The following is a 24,607-nucleotide window of genomic DNA, read 5'->3' as shown; positions in this document are numbered from 1 at the left end:
TGTATTTTCATAGTTTAAAGTGGGGAAGACCTTGAGGAGAATTTGTTTTTCTGAAAGTTTAAATACGCCTTATTAAAGTGGCAACTATATCTGGTCCTGGAACTTTTTAACTATTGACTTTTAGGCTACAAAGGAATGTGGTTAAACAATAAGTGAGACAGCTAATCAACTACAAGTGGAAAACTCTTCCTGAAAGAGGGTGTCAACATGGGTGAATAAAAACAACACAGATCTTGGAGACAGAGTTTGACTCCATCCCCAGCCCCATGGTATGGGATCTTGACAACTTAATCTTTCTGGACCTCAATTTCAGCACTGCGGAACTGTTAAAACAATACATGCACATTCTGACTGGTGTGAGGCTGGACCTCACAGTTTTGATTTGCATTTCTCTACTAATCAGTGAGGTTGAGCATTTTTTCATGTGCTTGTTGGTCATCCGTATATCTTCTTTGGAGAATGTCTATTGAGGTCTTTTGCCAATTTTTCAATTCAATTGTTGTTTTTTTTGCTGTTGAGTTGTATAAGTTTGTATATTTTAGAGATTAAGCCCTAGTCAGTTGCATCATTTGAAACTATTTTCTCCCATTCCTTGGGTTGTCTTTTTTTTTTTTTTATCATTTCCTTTGCTGTGCAATAGCTTGTCATTTGGAATGGATAAGCAAGGAAATCCTGCTGTATAGCACTGGGAACTATATCTAGTCACTTGTGATGGAGTGTGATGGAGGAAAATGTGAGAAAAAATGTACATATGTATTCTGTGACTGGGTCCCTTTGCTGTAGAGTAGAAAACTGACAAAACGCTGTAAAACAACCATAGTGGAAAAAATAAAAATCATTTAAAATGAAAAAAAGAATACATGTGAATCCATGTTAAAAACAAAACACCTTCCACAGTGCCTGAAACACAGTGGCTATTCCATAACGTTAGTTTCTTTATATCTCATGAACATAGGTATTGGTCTTTGTTTGTACACCATCTAATAACTTTGTGTTTACTATCTTTTTACAAACAAACTGAAAAGAAAGGAAGTCTTCTGGATAACTGGATCCTTCACCTGGAAGACAGAAGAATATGCTCTAGAATTCTAAGACTCTATGACCCAATGACCGTGATTCTGTCGGTTCTAGTACTAAGTAATTGCGAAGGGCTCATTGCTAAGGACTCCACGTGAGTCTGATGGAAGACCATGGTTTTGGCTGCAATGTTTACTCACTCATTCTTTTAACAGAGTTTTGCCCCTGAATCATGGAGTCATCAGAGGAGGAGGTCAAAAGATCGACCCAAGTCATCACTATACAGCCAAATGAAACTGTATTGACTGCGTTTCCCTATGGACCTCATACCTCTCTGCTGGATGTCCTGAAGGGAGAGCCAAGAGTCTTGGGGGTAAGTCTTCTCCTGCCCATGGTTCATCCTGGGAGGGAGAACCTAAGTTATTTCTCCAAGTATGTTTGCAGAGATGCTTTTCAGGAAGGAAGTTGATTTTCCTTTTTTTTCCCTTCACCCTTCATCCACAATGTATCATTCTTGATGGATCATAAGTTCTTCTAAGTCATGTGCTTATGCAAGTAGTTGGATTATCAGTAGGATAACCAATAGGTAGTTAATAATACCATTTCCCTACATTGTGACAAACAAGAGAAGGTTCTGTTTAGAAACACACCGTCTTTGTCTCCTCTCTTAGAAACGTTTTCGAGGGCTTATTTAACTCTGAGAAGTAGAATATTTAACTGTGATGAATAACTCCCCTAACCCTGAAGAAAACCTAGGGATGCTTCATCAGGAGCTAGTTCTGGTTTTTGAATCCTAGCAAAGGATATGTAGGCAACTATCCAAATATTTTATTGAAGAAGCAACCTCAGGGTGTGGCGATGCCTACCTAGGAGCTAAAAGCCATTAAAGGAGAGGTTAAGCATCTCTTCTGTGCTGTTACGGGCACTGGGGGCTTTTTGAAAGCCACATCCAAAGCTCCAGAGTGACTCACTATGTCAACACACACACAAACCCACACACACACAATTTCAGTCATAAATGAACTAGAGTGAAGCTGTGTGCCCCGCCCCCACCCTTAGTACCAGAATAAAGTCACTACTTGTGACAATTTGATATAGCGCCACTGAAGTGTGGCCTGGAGAAAAACCCAGATGCTAGAGGAGAGCCTCTGCCCTGGGAAAAGCCACTGACCCCATGGGACCGCGATGCTGTTCCTCGCCCCCGCCCCCCCCAAATTCCTAACAGGCTGAGAGACCCACCAGTCACTCTTTTTTTTTTTTTTTTTTTTTTTTTTTTGTCTTTTTGCTATTTCTTGGGCCGCTCCTGCAGCATGTGGAGTTTCCCAGGCTAGGGGTCTAATCGGAGCTGTAGCCACCAGCCTACGCCAGAGCCACAGCAACGCAGGATCCGAGCCGCGTCTGCAACCTACACCACAGCTCACGGCAACGCCAGATCGTCAACCCACTGAGCAAGGGCAGGGACCGAACCCGCAACCTCATGGTTCCTAGTCAGATTCGTTAACCACTGCGCCACGACGGGAACTCCGACCAGTCACTCTTGGCTCTAGACAGGCCCCTGCATCAAGAGATGAGACGTAACGTCACCCCAGATTCTCTGCTCTGGATCAGTGAACTTTTTACATTTTTAGAGACCTGGGCTGAGGCTGTAATTCCAAAAGCAGGAATTCGTTTCTCTGCTAGGATTCAAAATATTGACTGTGGGAAATGGGTATGTGTGTGTATTGGGATGAGAATAACAATAGGATGCTGGTGCTACGGAAGGGAAAAACATAAAGGCGAATAGTTTGGAGTCCCTGTCTTCAATAGTCTTGCAGTCTAGAGGAAGACAGACATACACTCAAATCTGTCCAATACAAGATAAACTGGTAATGGCTAGGAGACGTTGAAGGTAGGGGAGGATGATGGTGAAGGATTCAAACGAGGACCCAGGTAAGTGCGATGAGGAGGGAGACACTGGGTCTCCAGAAAGTCTGAGAATGGCCGGTAAATGGAAGAGGAAGGCATTCAGATGGAGGGATGTGTGACCCTTGAGTCCAGAAGGATGCCGAAGGGACCTGGGAGGGTACAAAGAGGCTGGGGCACTTGAGACCTCCTGTACCCCTTGTGACCTCCTGTACCCCTTTCTCTCCTCACAGGTGATCCAGATCCTGCTTGCCCTGATCATAGCCGGCATTGGAGCTATATTTGCATTTAATTACTTGAATTTCGCCCAAAGATTTCCCCTCGTTTTCTTCATAGGGTACCCGTTCTGGGGAGCCTTTACTGTGAGTACTGTCAGCTGGGAGCTTTTGAGGAATTGCGGTATAGACTGCCTTGAACTGCTTCAAGTGCTAGAACAGGGATCCCCATAAACACGACGGTCCCCAGGGAAGCAGGGTGGTCAGTCCCTCCATGGCGAGAAAAGAGACTCCGTTTGGTCGGCGCACTGCCAGTTCGTAGTAATAATTACTCTGAGGTGTGCGGTGTTTAAAAGTTTCCGAAGTCCTTGTGTCCAGTCAGTCATCTGTTCCTTATGGCCAATCTGGGGGATTAGATGGGCAAATATCCCACTTTTCCCTTTGCAAATAAGAAAATGGAGTTTGGGAGTAGGTACTAACTTAAACATATCTAGCTAGCCCTCACAGAATCACAAATTCTTATAGCTTAAGGAGAATTTTAACCGATTATTACTATAGGTTAAACCCCCACCCTCCATTATGTCCAGAGACAGTTTCAGGAGTGTCATCCCTCCGGTTAGTGATAGAACCATAAGCATAATTCTCAGTACTGTTTCCATCCAATTCCCACAGCCCTGGTTCCTAATCTGCGGCCATAATATTAAGGGTGGACTCATTAGAGCTTCCCCCAGTAAAACATACAGTCCCCAGAGGGCAAGAATGTTGTCTGGTTAGGTGTTGTTACATTCTCAGGCCCTAGGATCATGCTTAGTGCACGTACAGGAGGCATGAATAAATGAACCATGCAGTGAACAAATGGAGGAAATAATAAATACATGAGACTACTGTCTCTATAAAACCCTGCTCTCTTTGATAACCATAAATATTCCATGCTTTGTTTATCATCTGCATTTCAGAAACTAGGAGTGTATTCATCTTCCAAATGTAAATCAGATAATATTGAATTTGATTTTCAAAGTACATTGAAAAGGAGACAGACCAACTCCTCACTTGCGCACTTCACAAGAGAATGATCCTAGGATGACTCTGTGTGATCTGTATACACGATTTATAATGAGGTTCTGGCACACCGCTTTTATTTTTTTTAGGCTAGACCTTATTTTTCTGTGGAGAAATCTGATGATGTTTAATTTCTGTGTTTTTTTTTTTTTTTTTTTTTTTTTTGCTTTTGCTTTTTAGGGCTGCACTTGTGGCATACGGAGGTTCCCAAGGCTAAGGGTTTAATCAGAGCTACAGCTGCTACCTATGCCACAGCCTCCAAAATTCAGCATCTGAGCCATTTATGCAACCTACACCACAGCTCACGGCAACACCGGATCCTTAACCCACTGAGTGAGGCCAGAGATCAAACCAAATCCTCATGGATGCCAGTCTGTTTTGTTTTTGCTGCACCACAATGGGAACTCTCCCTCATAGGATTTTTTTTTTATTAGAGTATAATTGATTTACAGTATTGTATCAATTTCTGCTGAACAGCATAGTTACCAAGTCATTCATATGTGTGTGTGTGTGTGTGTGTGTGTGTGCATATATACACACATACACATCTTTTTCTCATACTATCTTCCTTCCCAAGAATTTTATACCCTAAGAGATTGGAAATAGTTCACTGCTGCCCAGGCCAGTCCTTGTGGTTCTATGAGGATGTGGAACTTCAACACCAGAGCAAGGGAAATCCACTGATAATCTTTCAAGACCATAGTAATATTTGAAGATCTATTATATTAAAATACCATGTTCTCTGAGGTAATGAGTTCAAGGTTGACAGTGAAAAATCTGGGAGAATCAGCTGGGGGGAGCTAGGAATCCAGGAGAGATGGTGCCCTGTACCAGCAGTGAAGATAAAGATGGGTAGCTTTGAGAGCAACCTGGAGGCAGACGTAACCTGAGGGTGATCCAATGTGAGCAGTGAAATGGAGGGAGGTATCGAAAGTGACTCTCTGACCTCTGAAAATCACCTCAAGGTCCTTGGACTCCAAGATCCAAGATCCAATATCCCTAAGGTCCAAAACCAGTTCCTACAAGAGAGGTCTCCATTTCTAGAATTAAAAAAAAAAAAAGTATAGGACTCCACCTTGGGTGGCACAGTTCTCATTCTCCCTGCATGGTAAAGGCTCTTTATGCTACATGTAAAGAAGTTGCTGACGTACGATCTAGCAATCCCACTCCTGGGAGTATATCCAGACAAAACTGTAATTCAAAAAGACACATGCACCCCTGTGTTCACTACAGCACTATTCACAACAGCCAAGACATGGAAACAACCTAAATGTCCATCAACAGAGGAGTGTATCAAGAAGATGATGTACATATGCACGATGAAATATTACTCAGCCATAAAACAGAATGCAATAATGCCATCTGGAGCTACATGAACGGATCTAGAGATTATCATGCTCAGTGAAGTAAATCAGACACAGAAAGACAAATACCATATGATATCATTTATATGTGGAATCTAAAATATGACACAACGGAATTTATCCATGAAACAGAAACAGACTCAGATACAGAGAACAGACTTGTGGTTGCCAAGAGGAAGCGGGGGGTTAAGTGAGGAATGGAATGGGAGTTTGGGGTTAGCAGATGCAAACTAGTATATATAGAATGGATAAACAACAAGGACCTACTGTACAGCACAGGGAACTATATTCAATATCCTGTGATAAATCACCATGGAAAAGAATATTTTAAAAGTGTGTGTATAGGAGTTCCCGTCGTGGCGCAGTGGTTGACGAATCCGACTAGGAACCATGGGGTTGTGGGTTCGATCCCTGGCCTTGCTCAGTGGGTTGAGGATCCAGCATTGCCATGAGCTGTGGTGTAGGTTGCAGACGCGGCTCGGATCCCACGTTGCTGTGGCTCTGGCATAGGCCGGCAGCTACAACTCCAATTGGACCCCTGGTCTGGGAACCTCCATATGCCGCGAGAGCGGCCCTGGAAATGGCAAAAAGACAAAAAAAAAAAAAGTGTGTGTATATCATAGATATAACAATGTATATATAACAACCACTTTGCTGTACCGCAGAAATTAGCACAACACTGAAACTCAACTATGAAAAAAGGAGGCTGAGATAATTACCTTAGATTGCAGGCCTATATCAGCTTTTAGAGTTCTTCCCTGAGAATGTCTCCCTCTGTCGGCTCAGAGCAGACAGAGCTTACCCTTCACTCTTCCAGGCCCAGGGCCCAACATTCCTCTCTTTTTGGAGTCCACCTGGGTGGTAACTTGTGGACCTTGAAGCAGGGCCTGCCTGCCCCCCCATCTGACCCTGGCAAAGAGCCCCTGTTCAGCACTGAGCACGTCCTGCACTGGCTTCCTTCTTACATCAGTGCCCTCTCTCCTCCCACCCTGATGGAAAAGACAGATGCTGGTTGGTCTGGGAGATTCACAGACACGTAGATGACAATATACTCTCCAAAGGGAATGATACTATGGGGGTGTCAAATGCATCACCCGTTAACTTTGATCTCTTTTCTTCTTAACAGTTCATTATAGCAGGATACTTCACAGGAAGCAACGGTGATAGAAAATGCCTGGTAAGTCATTTTTGTGACTTCTGTGCAATTGAAAATCTTCCACTTGCTTTAGGTCGTCTTTGTGCACATGGCCCTGAGTAACAACGGATCTTCCAGGAAAATCCTTACGGTCAGATTTGCAGTCTGGCCTTTCTTTGGGTCAATATCACCAGGAGCCCTGTATCCTTCCACTAGTTCCCATTTCTCTGAGCAAAGAAACTGAAATAGTTGCTTGTTAGTAGATGCCAACTATTACATTTAGAATGGTAAGCAATGAGGTTCTGCCATAGAGCATAGGGAACCATATCCACTAGTTCTAGAACTATATATTGGGATAGAACAAGATGAAAGACAGTACGAGAAAAAGAATGGATATATTTGTATGACTGGGTCACTATGCTGTACAGCAGACATTGGTACAACACTGTAAAGCAACTATACTTCAACAAAAAAATTCTACATTCCTCTAACTCCATGGTTCTTAATTAGGAGTAATTTTGTACCCCCTCCAGATCTGCCCCCAGGAATATTTGACAAAGCCCGAACACCTTTTTGATTGTCACAGCTGGGTAGTGGGTAGAAGCCAGGGATAATTCTCAAGATCCCCAAATGCATAGGAGAGTCAGAAAACACGGTCCGGCTCAAATATTTATTGGGTCGAGACTGATGAACCCGACTCTAACCAAAATCAATCCCAGGATCCCAGTGATCACACCCCCACCCCAACCTCAACAGAGGTTTTCTTTGGGGCCTGCTCGAGGTCTCAAGGCAAGAGTCTGATGCTAGATCCTTCCATGACTGAATCAAGATTGCCAGGCATTGCTGTGTCAACTCTAAATGATTACTTTGAAGATTTAATAAGATACGACGTATACACGGCAAAATAAGACTTACATGTTTGTACTTTCCTCCAACCACTCAGACTCTTTTAAGGCCCTGGGGATGTGGACCTTCTCTCAAAGCCATTTTAACTCTGGTTTTTTTTTTTTTTTTGTCTTTTGTCTTTTGTTGTTGTTGCTATTTCTTGTGTTGTTGCTATTTTTTGGGCTGCTCCTGCGGTCGAATCGGAGCTGTAGCCACCGGCCTACGCCAGAGCCACAGCAACGCGGGATCCGAGCCGCGTCTGCAACCTACACCACAGCTCACGGCAACGCCGGATCCTTAACCCACTGAGCAAGGGCAGGGACCGAACCCCCAACCTCATGGTTCCTAGTTGGATTCGCTAACGACTGCGCCACGACGGGAACTCCTAACTCTGTTTTTGTGGTCCTCTGCCAGTGTCCTCTAGGGATAATTACATACCCTAGGGAAGTTCTGGGGGATGAAAGCCCCCACCTCCCACTCCCCCTGGGAGTAAATGCAGACCATGCAGGGGGAACTCCAAATGCTGTTCTCTCTGCGCGGACTTCCTTTCAGAGCTAAGGAATATGTTAAGGATAAGGCGGACCTACCCACGACTCACCCAGAGCGGAGCAGATGGAGGCAGACACTTATGGCATGGGGTTGGGAGCACAAAACCGGGCGTCAGAAGAGCAGGCTTTCCATGGCGGCTCTTCCTTCAAACTCACAGTCACTGAATCCCTGGACCTTATTCGTCTGGACTGTGGGGAACATGAGAGATCTGCCTACATCATAAAACTGTAGTCAGGATCAGATGAGACTAAGGCTGGGCATGGTCTTTGTAAACCATAGAGCACAATACACACAAGGAATTGCTTATTTTAGAGACGTCAGTTCATAACCTGTCCTATGGGAGCCAAAACAGAGCCTTGAAATGAGCGAAAGACTGAGGATTCAAAAAGATGGCTTGAATAATTTCTGCCAAAAGGCTTGTCTGTAGAAAAGAACTGTGTTTGGAGCAAACATTGGGTCAGGGATAGACAGACTGCAAGTCCTGCTACAGTAAGCCACAAGCTGCTCCTGGATAGGACAGGCTGTGCCAAAGTATCATTGCATTTCCCACCATAAGGCAACACACTCAAGGTATAGCAGATACCTACTGAATTGAGATTTGAGCTTTTTCTTTCTTTTTCTTTTAAAAGGGCAATAGCAGTGCTGGGAATAGATATGAATAAGACATCCCCCTTCCTTCAGAGGAACTCAGATTTATATAACAAAACAAAACAAAACAGGAAGTTGGGAGTTCCCTTTGTGGCTCAGTGGTACTGAACCCAACTAGTATCCATGAAGATGTGGGTTCTATCTATGGCCTTGATCAGTGGGTTAAGGATCCAGCATTGCTGTGAGCTGTGGTGTGGATCATAGACTTGGCTTGGAGCTGGCAATGCTGTGGCTGTGGCTTTGGCCGGCAGCTGCAGCTCTGATTTGACCCTGAGCCCAGGCACTTCTCATATGCTGTAAGTTCAGCTATAAGAAGAAAAAAAAGAAAAAAAAAAGGAAATAAAGGGAATAGGAACTTGATGGAGGTGATCTGAACTTTACATAGCCTCCACAGTAGAAAACTGAGAGCGAGAGAGGAAATCTTTAAACCTCAGGCCAAATTCATTGCCATCTGTAAATAAGTTGCTGATTTGGTTGGTTATCCCCGGGGGATGATGTAAGCCAGAGGAAGGCAGGACCTCATCTGTCATGTTTATCTTTGTGTCCCACGGGCTTAATGAGGTGCCTGACACAGAGCTGATAGACACTAAGTATTTACTAAAAGTAAATGAATAAATGGATACTGCCCTAAAGTTAGGTGACATCATTCTTGTTTTTAAAGGTAGATACTGAGATTACAAGAGATTAGTTAACTTGCAGAAGGTCCTAGTTCACTAGAACTCAAAATCAAGTCTGATTACAAGGACGTGATACTTTCCAATACACTATTTTGCTTATGGATTATGAAAGAGGATGCACTGGGATAAAATGAATATTTTCTTTAGCCTTAACCAGAGGGCATTCCTTTTCTCCCTGTTCTCATCATTAGCTTCCTGGCTCATTCTAAAACCTGGTCTGTCTTCTAACTTTGATGAATGCGGGATACCGAACTGATTTATGCCTGAGGGGTCCTGGGAAAGAGAAGAGCATTAAGAAATTCTTAAGGGGAGATTTTTTGTTTGATCCGGTTTTGATTTTGTTATTTCTGAAAACTATTTTCCAGGGACAAGGTGTCACAAGCATGAATGCTATCAGTTCCTTGGTTGCAGCAGCTGGGATTCTTTTCACCATTATCAGCTACAGATACCAACACAAGTACTGCCAGGCGCCTTCCCTCGAAGGAACATGTGCTATAAGTAGAGTCCTTTACAGTGTAAGTGGTCTTACTCTGTACAATGAATCTGTATCGTCGCACCTGAACCCTGTTCATGATGCATTGATTCATCGATTTTGACTTCAATAATCAAAGTGGTCTCAGCATTCAAAATGACTGTTGAGAGGTGACTCGAGGGCCACAGGGTCTCGGATTTGAATCCTGGCTTTGTCACTTATAAGCTTAGCCTAATATTTTGTCTTTTCTGAGCCTCCGTTTTCCTCGTGTGAAAAATGAAGATAATAAGAATACCAACTACACTGATTTACTGTGAGGGTTATTTAAATTGGAGCACTACTTGCCAGAGTGCGAGTGGTCGATAGGTTTTAGCCATTCCTATTAGTATTGACATGGACTGGATTAAAAGTTACCTTTTCAGCATTAATGAGGAAGAGAAGCATCTAAAAAGTTTACTCAGTTAATACTAAATACAGTTGGAGAAGGGTGTTTAAGGCATAAAGTGTTTTTAATAATTTTAGAACATAAATCATTTTACATAAATGTAGGAATTTTATTTCTTACAGCAAATGCACTGCATCTTTATCAGAAAATATCATTGTCACTGTAATTTTAAGTATTTACCTAGTAAGTATTCAATGACATTATTTTTTAGGCATGTCAGAGATTCCGGAAGGTCCTTCCCTTTATTCTGCAAGCAAATTCTGGGCTTTCATTATATCTTAACCAGCCACATCTCCAAGGCTTTAGTCCTAGAATGTTAATGAGATTTGACTTGTGTGGATGGAAGTGAAGTGGAATCATGGGAACTTGTCTTCCCCAATAAAGAAGGAAAAGGAAAAGAGTTATCAGTTACCGAATATGAGATCTTATTTAATCCTCATAATCACCCATTAAAGTGAGCCTAGGACATTCCCATATGTTCTCAGATAAATTCCAGAATTAGACTCATAAAAGGTTACTTAAAGAAAGTCAGAAACCAATGTAAGGGACAAAATCCTCTCCTAATTGGGCCAAGAATATGATATAATATCATAATCCTTACCCTTTTTCTTAGTGAACAGGAGGCCACTGCTGTACATTTCTTTAGTATATACTAGATAAAAAAACTGTATCCTGAGGTTCAACCTCCAGATAAATGAAACTCTGCTCTCTACTTCCTGCCCAGCACGGATGGGCACTGCAGGGTTAGTTTCTGCATACAGAATCATGGTGAATGTGTTCCACGCCCTCCTTTGTATCACTCCATGATTCCTTGCTGTAACTTAACCCAGATGATTTTAAAAAGCTAAAAAAAAGAGCTGGAACCATAGGCTTTAGATACCTCTTGGACTGACTTCTGTCCCAAAGACCAACCCACTGTCCACACTACAGCTAAAGTCATCACTTAAAAGTGCAAATCTGGGCACATTACTCAACGGCTTCCTGTTAAACAGAGAACGAAGACCCAAATCTTAAAAGGCTTGCAAGACCCAGTTGCACCTATCCTGCTTGCCTTTCCAACATTATTCCAGGCCTTTATCATTCTCACTCCACTTCCCCACCACCTCTTGGGATTCATTAAAGTGTCAATAAATATTACCTTATAGTAAAATGTGCGATATTACCTTCAATTAATGTGCAATTTGCTTGCCTCAGATATTCCCTGGCCCAGTGCCTACCCCTTTCTACTTACCCAATTAACTCCTCCTCATTCTTTACTCTCAGTGTAAACATCACTTCTTTAAGGAGGTCCCTCCTCATCGTACCTCTGCTCAGGTCTCCCATTACAGTAGTAAATAGCTCCCAATGCTTTTATAGCACTTATCATAGTATAGTTAATTAAATAATTGTCTAATTATTTGTCACTTCCTTACAATGATGCAAGTCCCGCAAAGATCAAGACCAGGTCCATCTTGTTGTTGGCTGATGCCAGTAAATTTACAGTAGGAACTTCCTAAATTTTGTTTTATCAACAAATGGAGACTATTCAAGCTTTTGGATATGGGAAACCAAGACTTGGAGAGACTCAGTCTCTGGTACAAGGTTAATGTAATCTTGGACCCGACTGTACCAGCTCTTTCTGTCTTCAAAGTCTAAACTTTTTAGACACTATGCTATTCCCTGTTGCTTCTCCAGCTAAATATCACCTTCAGGTAAAATGTGCAAAATGGCAATCTGTGGGCTATATCCAACCTGAAGATATGTTCCGTTTGGTTCATACATGTGAATAAATAACTGGAGAGTTTCACATTAAAAATGCATATGTACAGCTCCCTTAGGAAAAGAAAAAAGACCAGGCTTCAAGGGGCCCATATTCCCACATGGCAACTATTGCTTGGAATTGAGTAATGGATACTGAGACATTCCTTTCTTCTTCCTTCCTCCCCTCCTCATGGTTTCACTCATTTGGGATGGTTGTCTGACCCCTACAGCCACTGGAATCCATTACCTCTCCTTACTAGAAAGACATTAGATAAAAACTATTCAATTACTGATGGCTCCAGATGCATCTAAAATATGGGTTTTCCCATACTTGGTCATACAGTGTACGTGCTCCTTGGCCTCTATCTTTAAAATGTTATAGCCTTTGTTTCAAACGCCATATATTTATTCTCATTATTTACAGGGAATTTTGTCAGTCTTACTGATCATCAGCATTGTGGAGCTCAGCATCTCTGTGACTGTCGTCTCCTTTAGAAGCAACTGCTTGACAAGGTCAGATGAGGTGCGTTCAATATTGTTAGGAGAATGGATCCCTATGGGAACACTCCAAGGTGACCTCTGGCCTATTAGTGGGGCAGCGCAGAATTCCCAGTTGCTGAATTAAAACTTCTAAGTTTGGGAAGATCAAGGAGGGACAAACTTAAGCCAGATGGCTCATGCCACCCTTTGAGACAACTACGCTGCTTTTTTTAAAAATTTTTTTGGAGTAGAGTTGATTTACAAAGTTGTGTTAGTGTCAGGTGTACAGCAAAGTAAATCGGTTATGGATAGATAGATAGACAGATAGATATAGTTATAGCTATAGATATATCCATTCTTTTTCCCCATATAGGTTATTAGAAACTATCGAGTAGATCTCTTTCTTCTAAGGAAGGCTTGGCTGATTCAAGTCCATACATCCTGTATGTTCACCTAAAATCTGCAGCCCAAACACAAACACAACAATCACTAAAAATTGCAGCTATCCAAGCAGTTGAACTGTATCACCTGAAACCAGACTCCCAGGGTCCTGCCGACTTGCTCCAGCTTTGTCTGTTATCCACAGCCGTCTCTGTTCAGACATAGCTCCTTAGCACCCTGCCAAAATATACGAGAAACCAGACTTAATGAGAACCTATATTATTCTAACGTTGCTTGTTCATAGCTCACAGGTTCCTTAGGCTCTGTTCGCCTTTCTTAATTATTTTCCATTTCTCTTTCTCAGACTCAATAATTTCAATTGTCCTATCTTAAAATTCATTGGTTATTTCTTCAGCCTGTTCACATCAGTTTCTGAACCTCTCTGGTGTGTATTTTATTGTACTCCTCAGCTCCAGAAATTATTTGGGGTCCTGTTTTATAATTTATACCTCTTTATTTATAGTCTCATTTTGTTCATAAATAATTTTCCTATGTTTGTCTATGACTTCCTTTAAGTCTTTTAATGTCTTTTTTTAAATTTATTTTGCTTTTTAGGGCCATTCCTGTAGCATATGGAAGTTCCCAGGCTAGGAATTGAATCAGACCTACAGCTGCTGGTCTACGCCACAGCCACAGCAACATGGGATCTGAGCTGCATCTGCAACCTACACCGCAGCTCACAGCAATGCCAGATCCTTAACTCACTGAGCAAGGCCAGGGATCAAACCCACATCCTCATGGATCCTAGTCAGGTTTGTTAACCACTGAGTCACGAAGGGAACCCCCTCTTTTAGTATCTTTAATAGAGTTGTTTTAAAGTCTTTTTCTAGTATATCTGAAGTCTGAGCTTCCTCAGGGATATTATCTGCTCCTTTATTTTGTTCCATTGAGTGAGTCATACTTTCCTGTTTCCTTGTAGACTTTGTGATGTATTTTGTTGAAAACTGAACATTTGAATTATATAATGTGTTAACTCTGGAAATCAGACTCTCCCTTTTCCTTCAGGGGGTGATGTGGGGGTTGTTTCTTTTTTTTTTTTTATTGGTGTGGATCATGTCTGTGACAGAGAACAGCCTAAGATGAGAGTTTAATATATTCTCTGCATCTTTTCCTGGGCATGAATGGTGGGCTTCTGCATTCTCACATACACACAGTTGTTTGAACATCAAACAAAAAGTCAAAAATTGGAATAGTTCCCCTCAAAGTAGCTTCAGCCAGTATAGGTTGAAACAATGGTACCCAGCCTCTGTGCTTGCACTTCAGTGATCAGAAGCATCTGCAACTAGAACACAGAAACACGACTATCAGGAAGACAAGGTACTGCCTTATTGCCTATTCTGCCTTGAGCAAGTCGCACCAAGAACACAGGTTGCCATCCTCCAGCTGCCTGTCAGAGGCTGAGAGTGAGAGATGGGTGGTCACTACTGTTCTAAAGACTGAAACTGACTGATATAGCCTGTCCATTCACCAGCCAGTACATCCCTGTCAGTACGATTACTGTACAGATGAATCAACAAATTCCAGGAGCTCCCTATTCTGCCTTGTTCCCCGGGTTCCTCTAGAGTAATTCTTAAAATCAGGTAGTGTAAATCTTTTTTCTTTTTCAAAATCACTTTTGGCTGTTTTAGGTCCTGTGAGTTTCCATATATATTTTAGAATCTATTTATCAGTTCCAAAAAAAATTTTATTGGGATTTGTATTGGAGTTGCATCGAACATATAAATAATTTGAGCAAAATTTACATCTTAGTAGTATTTAGTCTTCTCATCCATGTCCATAGAATGTGTTTGTTTTCTTACATCTCCTTTCACTTCTCTCAGCAATATTTTGTAGTTTTCATTGTATAAATCATATACTTATTTTGTTAAATTTATCCCTAAGTATTTCATGTTTTTTCTTATTTATTTTTAAATCTTTTTAATGGCTGCATCTTTGGCATATGGAAGTACCCAGGCTAGGGGCTGAATCAGAGCTGCAGCAGCCAGCCTCTGCCACAGCCACAGCAATGCCAGATCTGAGCTGTGTCTGTGACCTACACCACAGCACATGGCAATGCCAGATTCTTAACCCACTGGGCAAGGCCAGGGATCGAACCTGCATCCTCTTGGTTACTTAGTTGGATTCTTAACCTGCTGAGCCACAACAGGAGCTCCTTTATTACTATTTTGCAAGGCATTTTAAAATTTTACTTTCCAGATTTCCATTCCTAGATATAGAATAACTATAATTTATTTTTATATACTGGTATACTATGACCGTAATAAACTTATTAATTCTAGCATTTTTTTTTACTGATTTCCTAGAATTTTCTACGTAGATAATTACCAGTAAATACGACACTTTTATTTATAAAATTCATGCCTTATTTTTCTTGACTTATTACACTATGTAGAGCCTTCCATACAATGTTTTTTGTTTTTGTTTTTAATACTGAGCATACTCAGTCTTTCCTTATTCCCAATATCAGGGTAAAAAAGTTTTATAGTTTACCCTTAAATGTAATGTTGCCTATAGATTTTTCATGGCCTAAATTTCTTAGTTTTCAGAGAATCTGTAAAATCATAATTGTACATTGATTTCTGTAACATTTCACTCATAATATTTTTATTATGTTATCTGAGCCCAAGTTAACTTCCATATTGCTTTCGATATAAATACAGAAGACTTCAAAACTCTGTGGGAAACTCCTTAGGAGAAGTATTAAAACAAATTACTCGAGCTCCTGCTGTGACACAGTAAGTTAAGAATCCAGGAGTTCCCGTCGTGGCACAGTGGTTAACGAATCCGACTAGGAACCATGAGGTTGCGGGTTCGGTCCCTGCCCTTGCTCAGTGGGTTAACGATCCGGCGTTGCCATGTGCTGTGGTGTAGGTTGCAGACGCGGCTCGGATCCCGCGTTGCTGTGGCTCTGGCGTAGGCTGGTGGCTACAGCTCCGATTGGACCCCTAGCCTGGGAACCTCCATATGCCTCGGGAGCAGCCCAAGAAATGGCAACAACAACAACAACAACAAAAAGACAAAAGACAAAAAAAAAAAAAAAAAAGAATCCAACCACAGTGGCTCAGGTTGCTGTGGAGGTGTGGGTTCAATCCCCAGCCTGACATAGGTGGGTTAAAGGATCCAGCCCTGCTGCAGCTTTGGCATAGGTCACACCTCTGGCTCATATTCAGTCCCTGGCCTGGAAACTTCTATATGCCATGTATGCAGCCAGTAGAAAAAAATACTCGCACTGCATAACTACCCAATTTAATCCCATCAATAAACTTTTTAATGGCACAGTAATGTGCAAAGCACAACAGAGGATTTAAAGATACTATGTGCTACGCGTTTCTCAAGAAGAAATGGAAAGTGAACTTTTAATATTTACTGTGCTCACTACTGTGACTAAAAGCATTATTTCATATAATCTCCAGTCATAGTTACCCTGGAGTAAGATATAACTGAAATAGTTATTATAAGGAAGCAAAGATTAGAGATGAGATTAGATAGGAAAGCAGAGGACCTATAATTCAACTGCAGTGTATGAATCCTAGCTTCACAAGTTTATTGCCTTATAACACTGGTCAGATTCATTAACATCTCTTTGAACCTCAGTTCTCTCAGTCATAAAACAAAGATTTTTAGGGATGTTACGACAATTACTTGACATGACTTTGGAACCTTGCTGGCACCTGGTAATTTCTCAGTTATCATTAGGGATGAGTAAATTCTAAATCATAGCACTGAACAGCTTGAACAGAGTTAGAGAAACTATAATTCATGCCTCCAAACCTCTCTTTTACCAAATGAATAAATTACAATTCAAATGAAATGGAAGTTTGGGAATGAGTAAAAATGTAGATACCTCCCCTAGAGTACCATTTACCCTTACATAAATTGACTTCCAATAGGGATGAAATACAGGTGTGGAAAATTAGAAGGGTGAGGAGTGACAATGTGTAGCATAAGAGAATGTGGAAATTCTTATGTTGGCCCTGCCATCGATCAACTGGATAACCATAATTAGGTGTATTAATCACTCAGCATTCCAATCACCTCATCAAATAGAAACAATAGCCTACTCTGACTCTATGAATGTCTTCAGAAAGGGCACAAGCTGACAAAAATCAGCAGATTGGTCTGTGATAGCAACCCTTCTCAAAGAAATTAAAAAATTGGAAAGAATGGGAAGCACTGGCTAAAGGTTGTATCAGATGCTGTCACTCACTTAGCTGTCTAAAAAACGCCAGCAGATGGAGTTCCCGTCGTGGCGCAGTGGTTGATGAATCCGACTAGGAACCATGAGGTTGCAGGTTCGATCCCTGGCCTTGCTCAGTGGGTCAACGATCCGGCGTTGCCATGAGCTGTGGTGTAGGTTGCAGACGCGGCTCGGATCCCGAGTTGCTGTGGCTCTGGTGTAGGCCGGCAGCTACAACTCCGATTGGACCCCTAGCATGGGAACCTCCATATGCCATGCGAGCAGCCCAAGAAATGGCAAAAAGACAGAAAAAAAAAAAAAAGCCAGCGGATCTCACTTGTCTGTAATGGAAAGAAAGTCCAAACCTCCTAGCTTAGTGTCTTAGTCCATTCAAGCTGCTGTAAAAAAAATACCACAGACTGGATGGCTTACACAACAAAAATTTGTTTCTCAGAATTCTGGATGCTGGGAAGTCCCAGATCAAGGCACCAGAAGATTCAGAGTCTGATGACAGCCCACTTCCTGGTGTGCCACCCGCCACCTTATATGGTGGAGGGGGCCTGGGAGTTCTCTGGAGTCTCCTTTATAAGAGCACCAACCCCACTCCTGATGGCATCATCCTCACAAAATAATCACCTCCCAAAGGCCACACCTTCAAATACAATCACCTTGGGGATGAATTCTCAACATAGGAATTTAGGGTTGGGGAGAAGCCTTCAGTCTATAGCATTCCATCCCTGCTGCCTCCCAAATTCATGTCTTTCACACATGAAAAATACATTTTTTCCATCCCAACAGCTCCGCAACATTCTGTCTTGTTTTAGCATCAACTTTGAAATCTAAGTCCAAAGTCTCAGCTAAATATCATCTAAAATATGGGTTAGATGTCAAGATATGATTCCACCTGATGCAAATTCCCTCTAGCTACAAGCCCGTGAAACCAAACTTCCAAACTACAATAATCAAACAGGCATTAGATAGACATGTCCATTTGTAAAGGGAGAAATGGGAAAGAAGAAAGGGTAGGTCTCAAGTAAACCCAAAACCTAACAGGGCAAACAAACTCTACGGCACAATAATGATCCTCTTGGGCTTGATGCTCTGTCTTCCAAGCACACTGGGGTGTCATCACCCCTGTAGATCATCAAGATGATCCCATTTTAACTCTCTGCCTGGCTCTCTCTACTGCTCTCCTGAGCTAGAGTCCCATGCCTATGTCTCTGATGGTTTAGGATCCCAAGCCTGTGGCTCTGTATTTTGAAATCTAGGTGGAGGTAGTCAGGTACCTGAAGAGTGCAGTGCGTGTAGCAGCTCTTCTGTGTGGGCCTCACCCCTGAGGCACGGGGTGGGGGCATCTTGGTTCTGCCTGAACCAGAGATGTGGTCCCATCCTTTGAAACCATTTTTGTTCAGAGCCCTTGGCACTTGGGACCTGTGGTGGGAGTGGAAGCCCTGATGATCTCTGAGTCACTTTGGAAGGCATTCTTCCACTGCCCTGGAGAACAGCTCCTGGCTATTGTTGAGATGGCCGATCCATAATAATTTCCTTATCAAACTAGTCACTTGCTTTACTCTTAAATGTTCTCATTTTTTACAAAATGGATGGACTGAGAATTTTCCACATCATAAAGTGCTGCTTCCTTTAGGCTTAACAATTCCATCTTTGAGTCCTTTTTCTCTTCTCGCATTTTACAATCAGAGAAAAATAGAAGCCAAGCCTCACCATCTTCAGCACTTCAATTATAAACAGCTTCAGCTCAATGGCCTTGTTTTAAAGTTCTACCTTCCACAAAACACCAGAACACAAACACAATCCAGACAAATTCTCTACCACTTTACAGCCAAGATCATCTCCCTCTAGTTCCTAATAACATTTTCCTCATTTCTGCCTGAGACCTCATCAGAATGACCTTTAGCATGCATATTTCTACCAATATTTTGTTCAGGATTACTTAGGTATTCTCTAAGAAGGTGACAGTTTTTTCCCACAGCTCTCCTTTTATCTTTCTGGGTTCTCACCAGAATTGCCCTTATTCGCCAGCAATTTAAGCTTTTTCTAGCATGCACATCAAAACTCTTCTAGCGTCTACCCACTACCCTATTCCAAATCCGCTTCTACGTCTTTAGGTATGTACTATAGCAGCCCTCTCACTTCTTGGTAACATTTCTTGGTATTAGTCCAGCTAAGCTCCTATACTAAAGACTTGGTAGCTTAAACAACAAAAGTTTATTTCTCACAGTTCTGGAAGCTAGAAGGTCCAAGATCAGGGTGCTGACAGATTCAGAGTTTGGTGTGGACCTACTCCCTGGTTCATGGATGGCAGACTTCTCATGGTGTCCTCACATGAACGAAGGGAAAACTGGGGAGCTTCCTGGGGGCCCTTTTATAAGGACACTATTCCCATTTACAAAGGCTCCACACTCGTGATCTAACTACCTCCCAAAGATTCTGACTCTAAAGAGCATCGCACTGGAGATGAGGTTTCAACATATGGCTCTGGAAGGATATTTGATGCATAGGTCCTAGCATAGCATCTAACAATATCTAACTGGGTACCATCTGCCATCACACTGGACTGTGTCACAACCTTGTGTTTTTATACCTGCTGTTTCTACTACCTGGATTTTGGCTCCATTGTTACTTCATCTTACCTTTTTACCTGAGGAATTTCTGCTCATCCATCAAGACATAGATCAAATAATATCACTTCTGTGAATCATTTCCTGGGTCTCTCAGAATTAGGTCATCTTCTACATCCCCATGACATACAGAGTACCTATTTCTATAATAGCACTTGCTAACTGTATTGTTATCTATCTATATCGTGGTCTACCTATAATTGTGAGTGCCTTACAGGTAAAACCCACATCTAACTATATTTGTTCTCCAGTATCTTATTCATCTAACAGGTCGTAAGTAAATCATTATAAACCTCAATACATGAATAGAAGATAATTTAAAATATCTTAGAAGTCTTATATTTTTAATCTCTTTTTAATTTTATTTTTATTTTTTTACGTTTTATTCAAGTAGAGTTGATTGACAATGTGGTGACAACTTCTGCTGCACAACAAAGTGATTTGGTTATACATACACTATATACCTCCATTCTTTCACAGATTCTTTTCCCACAGAGACTACCACAGAATATTGGGTGTACACAGAATACTGTGCTACATAGCAGTTCCCCATCACCCGATCATTCCATATACCACAGTATACCTATGCCAATCTCAAACCTCAATCCATTCCTCCCCCACCTGTCCCCTTTGGTAACCAAAAGCTTTATATTAAGTATGGGAAGAATATTTCAGACAATCTGAATAAATTCCCTATTCAATATTTAAGATCTCAGAGGGAAATGTCTTGTCCATAATAAAACCAATGAGTTGATGGTAAAGGCAGTACTGGTATTTGTTTTTTTGACTCCTCCTATAGATGTTATTTCCTATATGCTATCTTAAGGCAGAGAGGAAAAATAATTTGGGATTTTGGGAATACAAGAAGAAAATAAATCAAAGATGATTCTGTCCTATTAATGTTTCCCCCACCCATTTGTTTTATAGATTGTGTTTTTCTTGCCTTCGGATATTGCTCAAGATAGGGAACTATCTGCTACAGAAGAAAATGCTATAATACAATTTGAGGTTCAAGAAGAGTCTACAAGTGATGTTTCAACAACAAACATACAACCTGTTTTCTTTGGAGGCTATATTTTCTTCAAGTTAAGAGTCACAAAAAATAGTTTAGCCTTCCAACATGCAGGAAGGAGAGGCAGCATTAGTTATTGCACAGCTTCTCTATCCGAGTCAGGTGAACAACAGAAATACCTCCTTGAACCTTTAAGCCTTTATGACAGAGAACCAGAGTCGAAAACTTTGCCTCCAGTTTTTGAGAAAAAGTCCTCAGAAATTACTACGGACACGGAACAACTAAGTGATGAAGACCTGCAAGCTGTTACTGCACAATTTACAAGAAAGAAAATCCAACTGCAGCAGGATAAACCCTTGCCAACCAAAGTTTCTCCATCTTATCCTGTAAAAATAATCCCATATTTACCACCCCAAGCCTTGCCATCCCAAGCTTTGCCAGAACAAGCCCTGCTATCTGAAACCCCAACATCTCATGTCACAAAGTCTAATGTACTGAAATCCAAAGACACACCATCCCAACACATACCATCCAAAAATACACAATCCCAAGCCACTACAGATAAATACTTACCATCCCTAGACATGCACTCCCAAGATACCTCTTTCCAAAGGCAAGTGCTGCCGTTAAAAGCCCTACCATTTGAAGCCCCCAAATTACTTGATGTGCACTCCTCTAATACGCAACACCTAGATCAACAATCTCTAGATCTTAAACTACAAAATATCCAATCTCAAGAGCATAAATCTATGCATTTATTATATCAAGACATTCAATCAGAAGTCAAGTTACTGACGGAAGAATGGAAATCTGAGGTGGAACTCTATAGCAAGAGATCATCAAAGCAACATTTTCAATATCAAGAAAGCAAAGGTAGGCAATCTCTAAAACAGAAATCCCTTGACTTGCAAATTCAAGACCAACAAGCCCCAAGGAGGAAATCTCTGGACAAGCACATCAAAGACAGGCTCTCCCCACACAGTCACTACGTAGATAAGCAAGTCCAAACCTCACCACAATTCCCATATCAGCAAACCGAAGACCTGCAGGCCCAAGAGGAGAAACCCCCACAGCAGGTATCCCAAGATTTGCAATTTCAAATCCAGAAATACCACGACTGGCAATCTCCAGACTGGAAAATCCAAAACTGGCAAACTTCAGGCCAACAATCCCAAAACTGGAGAACTCAAGACTGGAAAAACAAAGAATGGAAAACACAAGAATGGCAATTTGAAATGCAGCATTCCCAAAACTGGGAATCCCAAGCCTGGCAAACCCGAGATCAACTAGTAAAAGAGTCCCGAAACCAGAGAGCTCTATTCCAAGAAACTCAAACTGTCCATGCCGTAATTCCACCTCATCTAGATGAACAATCACAAGACATTCCACATCAAGACAGTCAGTATCAAGATAAAGACCAACTAGACCTTCAATCTACAGGAATCCAAAAAGAAGATCTGGAAAAAGATGCTATGCAAATAAGAGACGTCAAACCTGAAGACACGAGTTGTGGAAGCCAAAGCCCGAGTGACCTGCAATCACAAGATACGAAGCCAGATCTTAAATGTCCCTCCTACCAAAGATTAATACAAGACCTTCAGTCCACAGGAATCCAAAAAGATGATCTGAAAACAGACGCTATGCACACAGGAGACATCAACCCTCAGGACATGAACTTTGGAAGCCAAGCCCCAAGTGACCTGCAATCAGAAGACAAGAAACCACATGCTAAATGTTCCTCCAACCAAAGCTCAGTACAAGAGCCTCAATCTATGGGAATCCAAAAAGAAAACAGGGAAACAGAAGCTAAGCAAACAGGAGACAAGAACCCTGAGGGCATGAGTTGTGGAAGTCAAACCCCAAGTGACATTCAATCAGGAGACATGAAACCAGATTTTAAATGTTCCTCTTATCAAAGCTCAGTACAAGACGCATATTTCACCTATATGTCCAATATATATTCAGAACAAGATGTGCAACAAAACACTTCAACTTGCTCAACTGCATACAAAGATGTAACTTCTACCACCTATGATCCAAAAGAAAGACAGCAATCTGAAGACTGACCAATGTGCAGAATCTACCTAAATACTGCACTACTCCCAGTTATGGAACCAAATTAGGGAAAAACAATATAGTCTCCTCCAATCTATGTTCTCAAGTGTGGTTGCTACCTTATTCGCTCACCAGGAAACAAAGGGCATGCAGAACACTTAATTTAATTGTAATTAAGAATGTGTTCTTAATTACAATTAAACAACAAATATTAACACTATCAGAACTTTCTGAGGGTGAGGAAATGATTCACATTTAAACTCTCTGTTAGCAGTGTTAGTGTTTCAGTTTATGATCACCAATTCATTTCACAACTTAATATTTTATATGGACTTACTTTTCTATGGTGCTAATATTTTTGCCTTCTCCTCTGTGTATTATAGAGGCTCTGTAGGTCAACCAGGAAGAAGTCTGTGCAGGCTCTCTAAGGGGTCAAGGACCAAAAGAGTTGGTGAGGAATAAAAATCCCACCATTACCCTGTTTTGCTGTTTCCAATCACCCAATTTACTCCCCCGCAACCCCCTCTAGGTTGAGGATATAAACTTTAGGTTTGTTCAGTTATTGAGGTAGAATGTGGCAATGAGGACAGAATGTGGTGCATAGGGAAAGAATAAAACATACCCGGAGACAGGGAGGTCGGAGGCAGGGAAGGGAAGAGATGCAGATGTCTTAGCAGAAAGTATGACAGACTGGGAGTTCCATTGTGGCTCATTAATAACGAACCCGACTAGATTCCATGAGGATGTGGGTTCAATCCCTGGCCCTACTCAGTGGGTTAAAGATCCGGCACTGCCATGAGCTCCAGTGTATGTTGCAGATGCAGCTCGGATACTATGTTATTGTGGCTGTGGTAGAGGCCAGCAGCTGCGGCTCCAGTTCTAACTCTAACCTGGGAACTTCCATATGCAGCAGGTGTGGCCATAAAAAGAAAAAAAAAAAGTATGACAGACTGCAATGCACTAGACACTAGAGTGTAGACACTAGACACTAGAGTGTAGCTCTAGCTTCCTTCATATGCCTGCACTCACTGCTTCTAATTTCTCAGCACTTAGGACAATATTTCATCCTCTGTGGTCAAAGTAAACTATGTGATCCAAAGCCGTCAGTTACCCTCCTGCCCCCAAAACCTAATGACATATTCAATCTTCTTCCTCCTTGAAGTGTCTTTGATCCATCTGGAGTCATTAACCATCCTTTATTTCCCCAATATTCATCACCCACATCAGCTTCTGTGTTTTTTTCTTTTCCTATTTCAAGAAGTCGAAAATAAGTATTTCAGGTATATCTCTCCAACTTCCTTCTTTTTTGAAACCACAATAATTCTCCCATATTCTTGTGAATACCCCCAGATTGTGCTGTATCTGTGTCTTCTCCAGAATTCTACACAAAGGATCCTTCTAGCAGGGATTTAATATATGATTTTTAAGAGCATACGTGGAAGCTTAGGGCCCCCACCTAGAGGTAAATGAAATTATGTGCAGTAGAATAGTGACATACAGGGCTGGAGAGACTGGCTATGTGCTCCTTGTTGCCTTTGCTTCTGTAGGAAGGATTAACTTCCTCAACAGCCCAAGGTTGGTTGACCTTGATAGGGTCCCTACTTCAGTTGGCCTATGGTTCCCATATAGATACCACTTTGCACTCAACTTAATCTCAATAATATCGATTCCCCCCTTTTATTTCAGTTAAACTAG

The 24,607-nt window shown here is 41.6% G+C and overlaps 1 protein-coding gene and 1 long non-coding RNA gene across 2 annotated transcripts in view; one reads left to right on the top strand and one right to left on the bottom strand.

Moving 5' to 3' along the window:
- Window positions 1-24,607, bottom strand: part of LOC146405096 (uncharacterized) — a 142,123-nt gene that overhangs the window by 17,691 nt on the left and 99,825 nt on the right. Inside the window, exon 2 of the long non-coding RNA XR_014836949.1 lies at window positions 13,117-13,206. This is a non-coding gene — a long non-coding RNA (uncharacterized LOC146405096). The remainder of the gene's footprint in view (window positions 1-13,116; window positions 13,207-24,607) is intronic.
- MS4A14 (membrane spanning 4-domains A14) lies at window positions 1,082-23,009 on the top strand. The gene is made up of 6 exons (XM_021082974.2): window positions 1,082-1,390; window positions 3,153-3,281; window positions 6,684-6,734; window positions 9,817-9,966; window positions 12,533-12,631; window positions 20,773-23,009. The coding sequence occupies exons 1-6, from the start codon at window positions 1,250-1,252 to the stop codon at window positions 22,921-22,923; spliced, it is 2,721 nt and encodes a 906-aa protein (XP_020938633.1). The 5' UTR covers window positions 1,082-1,249; the 3' UTR covers window positions 22,924-23,009.

The sequence above is a fragment of the Sus scrofa genome, chromosome 2 (genome assembly GCF_054392235.1).
Source record: "Sus scrofa isolate SSC_HxYL_T2T_F1_AM1 chromosome 2, Sscrofa_HxYL_maternal_Yorkshire_Landrace_v2.0, whole genome shotgun sequence".
NCBI lineage: Eukaryota > Metazoa > Chordata > Mammalia > Artiodactyla > Suidae > Sus > Sus scrofa.
This window is presented reverse-complemented; position numbering and strand designations above follow the sequence as displayed.